Below are 13,254 nucleotides of genomic sequence, written 5' to 3' on the forward strand. Positions count from 1 at the left end.
TTTTGTGAGCAGCGTATTTTAAGGTATTAAAATTGACAAGCTAATTTAAATCATTTGACGATTTTCTGAGAAAACCTTTGACCTAGATCTTGCAAATTAACCTTTTGGAACGATGGCTTTCCTAAATCGGAAAGTTGGCTAAGTTTTGAACAAAGGTATTGTAATGCAAATGTATGAAGTTCTGGTCCCTGCTAATGATTGTGGCGGCTGACTTATTAACGCCTTCGCAGAGGATCCAACCCGCCAACGCGACGAATCATTGTGTAGAAATGAAAGATATAATTCTTTAGAAAGTCGGGCTTCTTTATAAAAGATATTGTGAGATCATAGCCTAAACATCTCAAATAAATTATTGTTACGTTAGCTTTTTTAACAATAATATTCTTTTAAAACCTTAGTAATAATTTTATTAGTAATAATTTATTTAAATGTATCGGCCATAGGTTAGTTCGACACAGCTTTGCGTCACATTACCCCATTAATTACGCTAATCATTGCTTATTGCAACGCATGACATACCATGAATCATGATGCAGCGAAATAAAAAACTTCCATCAGCGATTTATACATATATTTTATTAACAATATGATATAATCAGCATGCGCTCTTAATCTCATTACAAAAAAAGGATATCTTTTATACAATAAGATACTAAAATCAAACAATTTTACGGTAAATAGTTATTAACAGAATAATGTTATACATAACATGGACAATTCTAATTTACATAAAAAAAATGTTTAACTATATTACTCGGCTGTACGTGGATCGCTAAGATTTCTTGATCATAGATATTTTTTCTTTTTTTTATCACCGCAAATCCACAGCCAGTATTTTAAAACTTAAACTATGACAATTACATACTTTAATATACTTTTTTTACAGACTATAGTCTTAGATTCATTTATCTCTGAAGTTTATAAGATGCTTTGTTGGGCCATAACTATTTTGTTATTTTTTTTACCTCGTTCGATAGGCTAAGACAATTATAATTTCACTTCACATTTTATACTGTATTGTCGTGTTCCTTGAATTAATAAAAAAAAAAACATCGAAATATGGTACACTTTCAGCTTGAATAACATTTTATTATAAACCTGTGGAGGCCTTTTTAATACATATCAAGACATTAATCAATCTATTTTTTTTAACACAATGGCACTCATCATAAAATCGTACTTTCGAACTTGTTACTTTCCATGTTCAGCAATTATAATCGGTATTAAAATAACATAGATTCAGTTTGTAAGAACAAATAATATACATATATGTAATTTACATACTTTTTTTTCTGATAATCTACATTGTGCCACAGTAGTGACAATATCTTTTTTATTATTCACTACATTCTGTCACACCTAATATGGATAAAACATTTGTTCAAAAACTTTAACCAACACCAATGTTTCATTTTAATATTTAAACATAACTTTCGCGAACATTTGTCAAATGTATATAAAATTATTTCATTTTGTTATCGCCAACATGGGTTTTTTATATTTTTCAGTAGGCATCTGCCCACTTTTTCTACAATTAATGTCCGCTTCGTTCTGCAAGCGTCGAACGCATTATTGATACTATAAAATATCTTTTATAGTAACTCATCAGAAAAGACAGTTAACGCGCGTTTTAATTTGGCAAGTCCACGCAACACGCGTCGAACGCATAATGTAAATGCGGCCTTAACAACGAATAGAATAAACAAAAATATATTACAAAAATATGTTGATGTTTTTATTGTAATGTATTTAGTTTGCAATAAACATACTAATCTAAATTGTGTATTATTGCAAATGCAAATTAGCCTTATCAAGGAAAAATATAAGTCTAGATTTCAAGTGTCATTCTGAATAGAAATAAAATACTAACGTCCATTACGATACATAATTAAGCTAATTAAGGTCTTCACTGATCGATGGTAAAGCGTTTCGGTTCTTCACGCGCGTTAGGACTGGTTTAGACAAGGGAACTAACAGCGATAACAAAATGAAACTCTACGCATCTTTGCATAAGGTATAAATTAACACGCACTGGGCGTAAAGCAGCGCGCGGTTCGGCGCGGCAGATTGTTCAATTTATTAAATCCTTCAATCTAATATTCGATTACCATAACCGCAGGATGTTTACTGTATTTAAAAATAGCTCGCGAATTACTCGTGTTGTATAAACATATTTAATATCTTATTTGCACTATATTCTGCAATTAAACTAATGCACGCATACATATTTTTTACATTTCATGTTCACTCATTATATAATTTGATAACAAACTATTATCACTACGAGTACGTATGTCACCGATTTACTGAAACTCGCAGGCGAATTTAAAAAGAAATTATCAAGATATCGAAAAAAGATGCATTATGGGATAATTTTCCTTTCACTCTGGAAAATATAATTGACAAGCGAGCTGAAATTGTCTCCGTACGGAATTATAGAACAATGATCCTCCCGATCCCTAGCGAAATCTGTCGCAACGACTGCGGACGTAATCCGGTCAAAGCCGAAATTTTCAAAATTTACTGGGTTTTACGATCTCCGCTAACAATACTAGAAAACGAACCTACACGCCTGCCCCCTACAATGAATCATTCCACTTTAAAAATGCCATTTCAAACGATAACATTAAAAAATGATAAGCAAAGTTTATCATAAAAAGCAGAATGTTTCAATGGGCTGTTGTGTACTTTATCTTAAGTGTTGAGGGCGTATGCGGCCGTACCGGATCTGTCGCATCATTATAAAACGTCGCATACTGTTAGTCATAGCCAAATACGTTGAGGTTTCATGAATCGTGTTACCAAACGATAATAGTCAATGCTTGTTAGTATTTACGCCCTTAAAACACAAATCTAATATTGGCATTAATTCTCATGAATAGTTTACATTTTTAATATAGTCAACAATTTCACACATTTACAATGATTAAGAATTCTTACAACTGATAAGGTGCTAATAAAACAATGACCGCAGTCTTCGGATACCGTAAACAATGAAAAAACAAATGCTATGCAGCATGTTCCCTACATACAGAGCAGTATAGACGATCAGTCCACGCATTTACATTATCTGCATTATCTACAATGTGAATTCATTATTACAATTTCAATGGTATTATGTTGCCATGGACCGTGCAGTAAGCGTTTCATGATGGTGCTAATGGATCAGGGTTATATACTCTACATGTGCAGTTTCGATGTATGCTAGGCACATAGTGCACTTGGGTTATGCAAAACTAAGCTCTGTATGCATTCATTATTGCTGAAATTGATAAATCTCTGTACATAAAGGTGTGGCACCTTCAAACAATTGTCTTCAAATATGAAAACATACAGTTCATTTCATCAGCGCCGCTCATGTTGACAGCGCAGGTGCATATCGGCTATTGACTCTGACTTGTTTCACTATCGGGTCGGTTTAATACAGGCTTTTCGGATATCTGAGGCTTTTCCGCGATAACTGGCTTCTCTGCGATGGGTGGCTTCTCATTCACCTGAGGTGGTTCTTGAGCTCTTACGTTTTCTTGGTTGTTTTCTATGTGTGTGTTGGATAGCTTTTGTGTTATTTCTTCAGGTTTCTCTTGCTCCATTTGTGAGGGGCCGTTTTGTTTATCTCCATCGGGCATGGCTGGTGAAATAGACCTTTGCATGGCATTTTCTGGGTTCATGGGGGACACTGCTCTTGTTGAATTGTCATCGCTTGAGGCGCTTGGTTGCCTCAGCATCGTGTTGGAGGGATGAGAAAGGGTTTGTGGGATGTGTGCATTGTGCAGCGGTAACCTAGACTTGTCACTCTTCCTCCATAACGTTACCTCTTGCTGTTTGAAGTAGCGACGGTCCTCTGTGTCCATCAATACGAGATTGAGGTAGTACCTTACCGAAAATTTGTTATTAATGTCTCTCATAGTTGGTGTTAAGTCATAACCAGCTAGAAAAACTCTAATAGGAATGCTCTCTCCTCTAACAGGTGCTCCGTCCATAATTTCATATTTTGCAACAGTTTCGTTCTCCGTAAATGTATTCGGCCCGGACCCTGTGGTTTCTCTTTTAATAATGGATATTTCCATGTGTTTTATCTTAATCCGAACAAGTAAGAAGTAGATTTTCCCAACTATCACATCTTTGAGGTGATACTTGGATTTATTGTACTCAAACTCTATGTGTAGGCAGTCCTCGATTCCGACTTCCATCTTGATGGAGTTGAGCACATCAGGGTAGCTGCACAGCGTGTGGACGGCGATGTCCACCTCCTTGACAATGTCAGTGATGCGGCGGACGATCGTCGCGCGCAGGAAGTATCGAAGTCTGACATTTGCGCCGGTGTACACTTCGTACGGTTTTTCAACATTGGCGAACTCAAAAGGGTAGGAGGTGTGTTGCAGCAAGTCGCCGGGCCGCGCCAGTTCCTTTACCAACGATATGAACTCGTGATGGTTACCTCTGTCGTAAAATAATTCGATCTGACCTATTAGCTCGACCTTGATGCCTTGGTGTTCAAGTTTCGATCCCGGCTTCCGCAACGTCACATTCACCCTCCCAGAAACGGTCTCACCGTCGTAATAAAGTAATAACTTTTCTTTTTTGCCATCGTCCGTTTTCACTTCGGCAACCTTCCGCTTGTCAGCATCATCAAAAACGATTTCGATATCCGCAGTTTGTCCGAACCCGAAAAAGCTCATTTTTACACTGAACTGTTACACGCGATACAGGAAAAAATTTACTTGGCTTTTGCAACAAATAATAACGATCTATTTGAGCAAAACATTGAAAAACGGCGATGAAACGCCCGCGAATCCGTGGAGCGATTGAAAGGCTGAAGCAAAGATGGCGACTGAATTAATGTCGGCTGTCGTCCGAGAGGTTCATAATTAAAATTATATTATAAAAACTTACCAACAAGGCATTTCTGGATCTCACACGCGAATCTTTTACAAGGGTCCTTCGACATATATGTATTTTTCAACTATTTTTGTTAGAAAAACATCCACAAAACGAATTTTACTTCATGTGTACGTCTAGTTTGTATTTAGTAGTGGCAACCCCATGTAATAAAGAAAATCGAAAATACAAAATAAATATTTCAATTTATATGAAGTAATAAAATAAAATAAGTGTTTAATGATTAATGAATATATTTGTAATTTATAATTATTAACGATAATGCCGTAAATTAGTCTTTTCAATTATTTTATTATTTCGTAATGATTACGAGTGTTTACAGCACATTTACAGATTTTTATATCTTTATTGTCACTAAAGTTACGTAACATTCTGCTTAATTTTACTAAATCATGCAAAATAAAAATGTGTACACAAGTAAAAATTAAATAAACCAAAATGATACATCATTCAATATAATTACAAAATAATTGCACACTATTACTTGCTTGTTCAAGCAGACGTTTTAAACGTATTTTATTTATAAATTAGTTTTCTGTTTCCACTTTCCTGTTCTAAGGTTTTGGCTTGTTTGATAATTAATTATTTTACAACAGTTATATTCTATTTATAACATCAAGAGTTAAATAAATAACAATAAAAATCTTTATGATTAACCTTTCATGTAAATCAGGTTAAATAGGGAAAACTGAACTCTAATGAAAGAAAAAACAAAACATACAGTAGTGCCAACATTGAATTCTTTTCCATAAATGGCGGATCTCAAAATTCTGTAACAAAAGCGTACCGATATTTTCTGTGTTAAAAACGTTAAGAGTGCAAATAAAATGATGGAAATCACACGTACTACATTGGGGATCGCTGTTGGAATAGCGGGAACATTGTTTTTAGGATACTGTGTGTATTTCGATCAGCAGCGACGTAAGGATCCTCTGTTCAAAAAGAAGCTCAGAGAACGTGAGAAAACTGTTTTATTATCAGTATTATGAATAAAAATGTACCTATTATCTGTACTTATAATCAAAGTATGCCATAAAACACAATATACAGGTGTGCGCATAGCACTTTATAATTATAACCTTAAAGATTTCATAACTCGCGTTACGATTGCAAGAGGCATATTTGCGCTTGAATAGGTAATAGAATTTCTTTATTGGTGCATCGTATGTGTAAAACGTTCGTTAAAACAGTAAACCGGTGTTGTATACCCGCTTGAATGGAATGGGTAGTTTATAAGTACTAATAGTTGACATTGATTCGTGGCGCCAGTTGTCTTGTCTCAGTGGTATTTTTAATCGTCATTGTCCATCAATTACTACGTTGCAAGAGGCAGTAGCCAAATGTTTGGCTCACGTACCCCAATTCGAAGAGTTAAGTCATTGGGAATACTCCCTTGGCAGAGTAATAAATCATTGATCATGTATGGGCATATTGCCTGAAATCTAGATTTAACTCGATTCTTCAGTCTTATGATATAATACATGATATTTTACTTTGATTGCAATGATACTTTTAGAATTTATTAATGACTATTGGGATACCCATTGTAAAATTTCTGTTATATTCCTCATTTATTTGATTTGGTTTACCAGTAGATGATGCACGGTAACAATACAAGCAAAAAAAGACGCATAAAACATTTGCTAAATTCTGTACTCTCCAAGGAGGCAACCACAGCTTACATGCATTAGCTTACGCCACTATATGGTTTACAACATAATAGTCATAATCTATTTCTAGTAAAAATCAATAATTGGGATAAATTTGTTTGTATTTTTGCATTTCAGTTTGAGAATATGTTTTTTCATGTATGAATGGTGACATTAATCAGGTGGTTGGTTATAAAAAATGAGTAAAATTAACACATGTAACATTAAATATAAATATAATAATAATGAATGAAACCACTTTTATATTTTCATCCTCTATTAATGTGGAATCAAATATACATATTATATAGCACTTGTTGGGGGTATGTAATACCCCTGCCTACTCCTGATAAAGGAAATGGTATGAAGTTATGTTTTTTGAATTTCAGGTAGACAGAAGGCACAACAGAATGCTTCCCGTTCACGCACACTCGGTGGTCCCTTGCCAGACATGAGCGACCATGAAGCCATGCAGAGATTCTTCCTGCAACAGGTAATCTTATGTTAATAGAAATCATCTTTATCATGGCTGTTACACTTCAACTTATTTACAATCATCTTGTCAGTTATACCTAATTTAACTCCTTATCAAGAAAACATGTTCTTATTGGATAGTTAGCAGCTGTCCATTACTGTTGCAGTAATTAACAAATACCAAATGTTTGCTCAGTTAAATGAAATAACTCAGTTACAATCTTAGCGCCTTTATTTACATTTACTGAGTAAATAAAGTAAATATTATGTGCTAGTCAACAAATTAGAAAGCTATAAATGAAGATAGTATTCATTAGATTACAATTTATACAATTTTACAAAAGATAGTTGAGAGTGGGACTTTAGCATTGGGTTCTATTTTATTAGAAACATAGCCTTTACTAAAAATCATGGAATGGGTGCTAAATATAGGATCGTTTATAATTCAGACCGCTTTATGTTTATAAACAAGCGTGAGGCCATGCTGTATTACTGGTAAATGGGGTGAGTAATAGATATGCTTTTATGGACTTGTGTGTTGCAAGTTAGGAGAACTCCATAACAGATCTATTTCATTCATTGTCAAGTATTAGAATCATGATTGCTTATAATATTTCTGTTTGTTTCAGATCCAGCTTGGTGAGGAGCTGCTGGCGGCGGGTGACTTAGAGGCGGGCGTGGAGCATCTTGGCCAGGCGGTCGCCGTCTGCGGCCAAACACAACAGTTGTTAAGTGTAAGTGTTGGTAATAAATAGCATGATCTGTTGCTGTTTACATTTGCAGTGGATTGGCTTATGGTCTTTAAATAGTAATAAGGAACCTAATATTCCAGAAAAATATGTTTACTTGGGCAAACCCACATTCAAAGTTATTTAAGGGCCATGCAAGTATTACGTAACGCAATTTTTTAAGATTTTTGACCCCTCCCACCTCCCTGTGTAACGCGCCGTAACGTTTTCCTGTACGCCCCCGACCCCCTCAAAAAGTTATGTAACTCCTTAATTATTATTTTTTCGCATAGTACCGGAAAATGGATAAAATACCTTTGTTATTGTTTTAAAATAAAAAATTCTATGTTACATAACGCGTTGTTCCAACCCCCCCTCCCGCGCCTGTAACACATCGTAACGTTTTACATGACCCCCCCAAATTGCGTTACGTAATACTTGAACGGCCCCTTATACAAAAACAAATTTTCTGTCATAAATTTTTTTTTCTTGCTTATTTTAATTTGTGCCAAATATTGCTGTAAGAAAAAAAAACTTTATATTCCTTGTTTCTTAAATCACAACTGTTTTCTCCTACAGGTGCTGCAGCAAACGATGCCGGCACCAATCTTCCACCTGTTACTGAAGAAGCTTCCGGAGGTCTCGGAGCGGCTCCGAGCCTCCATGAAGGCAAGCGGTAACATCATGCAGGAGGAAGACGTGGAATAGCAGACATTCATCACGCCGTCCACACCAGCACGGAGTACCTTCAATAGAAGCCCCGCTGTTAACTTTAGATTCAGATAGGCTACTACTCTGGGAGGCAGGCAATTGCTTTATTCTCCTGGCTTTAAAATATCACCTGACTACAATGAAGCCTTGATGTCTAGGCAGCTATTATACTTGTAGCGACTTTGACGGTTTTTGGTCATTAAATCTTAAAGTCCAGGGTTTTGATCCAGGGCATTGGCTTTGTCTGCCTCTTTTGCCATAGCATAAGGATAAGTTTTAAATTTATTAGTTCGGTTTCAGTGGACCGATATTAATTCGCTACTTGGATGCACAAGTAGGTACATTAGTATAATGCTGATTATTGGACGGCGCATATTGAAGGTAACTCTTTGGAATTTTCTTCATCTATATATACCTACAAGTTCGCAGTTTGGGTTGTGCTAAACCAATTAGATACCAAATAAAAATTTCATAATGTTACTAATTTAAATCTTGTTTTGTTTTCAATTCTGAAGTGCATTGGGCTGTGATACGAAAATGCGCTGGATCCGCCATTAGTGAACGCGGCGTTAGTTGATTAATGTAGGTATCTTGTTAGCGTATTTTAGGTTTTGTTTTGTGTTCACAACTGGTTAAGTATGCTTGTGAGTTTTGATTGAGATTTTATTGTGGAATAAAGTATTGTACAATTTGTCGGTGTTTTATTTTTAACTAAATAAAAAACTAAATGTCCCATAGAGTAGGTATAATATTAATTTTCGAGATTTGTATGGTAACAAAGGAATGATTTTTTGGTTAATTATTGCAGGACAGTTACTTGCAACAAGAACACATCTATACTAATATATAAAGCTGAAGAGTTTGATTGAACGCACTAATCTTTACTAAAACGAATTAAAACAAAATATTGTTACGCGCCGCTATCCTAGCCGATGACATCGGGCGTTTCCGGAAGTATTCGGCTGCGCGGGCAGGCTGGCAGAAGAGAAGATATGTCACGCCGCGACTATTCGATTATTATTCTCTCTGGCTGGACGTTGTCAAAAGAATGTTTAAAATTGTATTCTGTAATTATTTTGCTAATATAATGTTTACTGTAAAAAGAGCGTTTTACATTCAGAAGTGGGATTATACAAATGATAATTTGAAGTTACATTGAATTCGAATGTGAAGAGAACTATCGGAATAAATCTGTGATGAATCATTGAATGCCAAAATTAAAATTACCAGATTCTCAGATTTTAGTTACCATGGCAACGTCTACGTCTGTTGAAGTAAATATGTTGGGAATGCATATGGAATTGATGTCTGCACATTAGTACGATTCACGACATTCATAACAAAAACTTCGTTATGCCTGCTGCTTGGCTCACTGGAGAGGGTGTTTTCTTAGAAACTAAATCATTGGAGACAGGAATGACTGGAGTCATGTGAAGTCAAATCGGTGGCGCAACACTTCAGGCTGACAATGCGAACGTGCGTAACTGTTTATTTTATTTAATCTGATCTGTCTGTGGCCGTGAGCCTTTTGATAATATTTTATCTGCAGCCATGACCATTCTGATCATATTCTGTCTGTAGCCATGACCATTCTGGTCATATTCTGTCTGTAACCATGAGCATTCTGATCATATTCTGTCTGTAGTCATGAGCATTCTGATCATATTCTGTCTGTGGTCATGAGCCTTCTGATCATATTCTGTCTGTAGCCATGAGCATTCTGATTAGTGTTACTAGGTCCTATTTGTTTGAAATCGGGCAACAGGTAAAACAAATCGGGATCCAGGTAGAAGGTCGAAACACAAAAAAAAATACTGCAAGTCATGCTAATGTTGGTTTTCATTGCAATTTCTGTTTTAACATCGAATCATAGATCACGGTACAGTCGCGTCTCTAAACAAAAGAACAAAATAAAATTATACCTACAGGGCTAGTGATGTGATGTGTTGTTTATTTTTTTGATAATAATGTCTTTTGATAAATTTATTGATTTTCGGGACATTTAATGTCCCAATCAGTCGCAAATCGGGACGCGTCTCCAGAACTCTGATAACCGGGATATTCCGCGCACATCGAGACACCTGGTAACACTACGTCAGAACATACTCTGTCTGATTTGACTGCTTTATTTTACTGATCTGCTTCATTAATTCTGTTTTACTTAATTTCTTTTCTGTTTTTCTATTTCTGTTTCTGGTTTAGTGTTTATATTTAATTATAAACTATATATAATATCTGTGAATTCATTAATCTTACATGGAAAGCTTACAGTCTGACATAAAGAGATTAAGCTACAATATACGGCAGAAGTACAATATTATGTGATTTGTGGTATACGAGGTTCCAAAATCCAGTCAACTGTGTTGATGAATAAATGCAATTTAGGAAAACAGAGTAAAGAAAATAAGACAGAGCAAACGTTGTTGTTTAGAAATGTAATATAATAATATAATATAACATACATATCTTCTGTTCCAGATACCCTCACTGATCTGGTTTGGAGCATGATAAAAAAAACTATTCTGTCTGTATTTGGACTCGAGATAAATTGAAAAGCACTGGCTTATTAATTGAAATGTTTGGTATTCTTATATATCACTTACGCAATGGCTCTGAAAAATTGATGCTCTCTAAGTATACTAATAAGGTACAATATGTGAGCAATATTTCTGCGAATGAATAAGGGTACAATATCTTGACTCTGAAATGGTATACTGGATTGTGTTGCCGTACTAGCTGTAACACTAAGCTTGGTTGGTTAACCTTCGCTCAATTTTTTGATAAACAGTGGGAATGGTAATCTGAGATTGCAAAAACATTTGTATTTGTCTTTGAGTATTCCTGCAATTTTGAAGTGTACCATGGTGGTGGTGGTGGTTTATTGTTGGTAATAACATTATGAACAAAAAAGTAAAATATCAGATAAAACCTTAGGACTGACATCTATTATACTGCTTATGATAAGTTATTTTCTGTTAACCTGTTTAGTTGTAGAAATATATTAACCGTGGTTTTATCGAGCAGACATGCACAAGGAATTCTTTTGATTTTAGTGGGTCATTAGAAGCTGATGTTTTAATCAAATAGTAAAAAAAAGTATGTTTAGAGTTCAGTTATTGTCATTTTGTATATATGTAATTATATGGCGAGAAATTACAAGTAGTGTTATAATAATAAAAAAAAGTTGAAACATATTCGGTAGAAGTAGCGACGGATGCGTGCTTCAGTATCGATACTATTTACGGAGCCCAATTTACGGAATGTAATATTGACATTACCGAAAATTATGTACAAATCCTGGTTCCGATGAGTTGCCAACATTGTGTAATGCATATGAAAATTGCTGTAGTTGTTTTTATTCCATGTTGGCCATGTTCTCTCTGTGCTGGTTGTTTATATAAGCGGAACATACACGTGTAGCTAACGCTGTACTTGAGTAGTGTAATTGTAAATCACATGTCTCCACATCGGCTTCGATCGTCAGTGACAGTTTTTTATAAACACTGGGGTAACGGTTAAGCCTGCTGGTTCTCTTAGTTGAATCTGGTCCAGTGTCTTGGTTATGCCTGCGATATAGAATCACTTTAGCGAGGACTTTGTAGATATTTGACATCAAGTTGTAGACCTATAGTTATTTATTCAAACTGTTAAGATTTATAGTCTTCTTAGAGTTTCTTATATTTTAAATAATATCCCATTTAGGAAGTGTCTTGACACGCGTGGCTTAACTGACTATTCGACTCATAGTTACGGGGTAGGCTGCGCTTTCAATTGGTTTTCTGTTATAACAAACGAAAGTTTTGAAGATCCCGAGATCTCTGTCGTCTTTTTAGTTGTTTCGTCCGATTTGATCTTGAATGTTGCTATGCTCTCTGGAGTCCGTCATTCATCGAACATATTCAGAGATTGGTGAGAGAGCCCAGAAGCAGTTTCTGTATCATTTTTCACACGTGAATAACCACAGCCACAGTTTACAAAGCTACGAATCTAGACTTGCTCAATTTAAAATCAGTTTTCTTGAATAAAGACGCGAGATGGCAGATATCATTTTTTATTTTACAAAAATGGGTTAACGTTGACATTGATAACTCTGTTTTGTTAATGAAACTTAATTTTGCTGATTCTCGTTCTGGCAACCGTCTCCATAACAGAGTGACTTTCAACTTGCCAACACGGCGAATCAATTATAGTCATCACTTGCCTTTGTGGCGAATGTATCAGTCCACAATAATATGCTTCAAGAAATTTGTATTTTAGCGGTAAAGTACCTCAGATTAAGAAACTTGGAATAATAAATTCTGTCCCTAATTTGTGACTTCAACTAATTCGTTATTACTAATTCAAACACAATGTAACTTGTTTCCTAATTTACTTTTATTGCATGTAGAGTTCACTTCTCGAAAGTCGTGCACCCAGTTCTGTTGCTAATGTATCCGTTCTTAATTTGGAGTCTGTACATCTTATGTTATCGATTAGGTTAGAAGAGCTAGTAATAAAAAAATGTCCTTTTCAATCTTCTTGTGTAGTCGTATAATAGTAATTGTTGTCCACTGACTTGAAATTAATTTATTCTTAAGACCTCAGTCAATAACTATGTGAGTGTAGGTGTTAATAATGTCCCTGTTCTCGATGAGAAGTTCATTGCTGATGTTCTCTGCACCTGGAGTTTTATTTGACTACTTTTATTTATCAGAGATTGTCTCCGGTACCGGTTCTTTAATGGTCGGATATGTTGTTTCTGTAGTATTTCTGCATGTGTATAATTCTTGGATGCATTTAGTAGCTTTGATAGA

The 13,254-nt window shown here is 35.2% G+C and overlaps 2 protein-coding genes across 2 annotated transcripts; one reads left to right on the top strand and one right to left on the bottom strand.

Moving 5' to 3' along the window:
• Positions 1-554: 554 nt before the first annotated feature.
• Positions 555-4,846, bottom strand: LOC115450873 (vacuolar protein sorting-associated protein 26B-like). The gene has a single exon (XM_030179016.2). The coding sequence runs from the start codon at positions 4,677-4,679 to the stop codon at positions 3,384-3,386; it is 1,296 nt and encodes a 431-aa protein (XP_030034876.1). The 5' UTR covers positions 4,680-4,846; the 3' UTR covers positions 555-3,383.
• A 521-nt stretch (positions 4,847-5,367) lies between these two features.
• On the top strand, positions 5,368-9,152 carry LOC115450877 (mitochondrial import receptor subunit TOM20 homolog). Its single transcript, XM_037436929.1, has 4 exons — positions 5,368-5,856; positions 6,938-7,041; positions 7,652-7,756; positions 8,330-9,152. The coding sequence occupies exons 1-4, from the start codon at positions 5,727-5,729 to the stop codon at positions 8,456-8,458; spliced, it is 468 nt and encodes a 155-aa protein (XP_037292826.1). The 5' UTR covers positions 5,368-5,726; the 3' UTR covers positions 8,459-9,152.
• Positions 9,153-13,254: the final 4,102 nt, after the last annotated feature.

Source organism: Manduca sexta, chromosome 2 (genome assembly GCF_014839805.1).
Source record: "Manduca sexta isolate Smith_Timp_Sample1 chromosome 2, JHU_Msex_v1.0, whole genome shotgun sequence".
NCBI classification, from domain to species: domain Eukaryota; kingdom Metazoa; phylum Arthropoda; class Insecta; order Lepidoptera; family Sphingidae; genus Manduca; species Manduca sexta.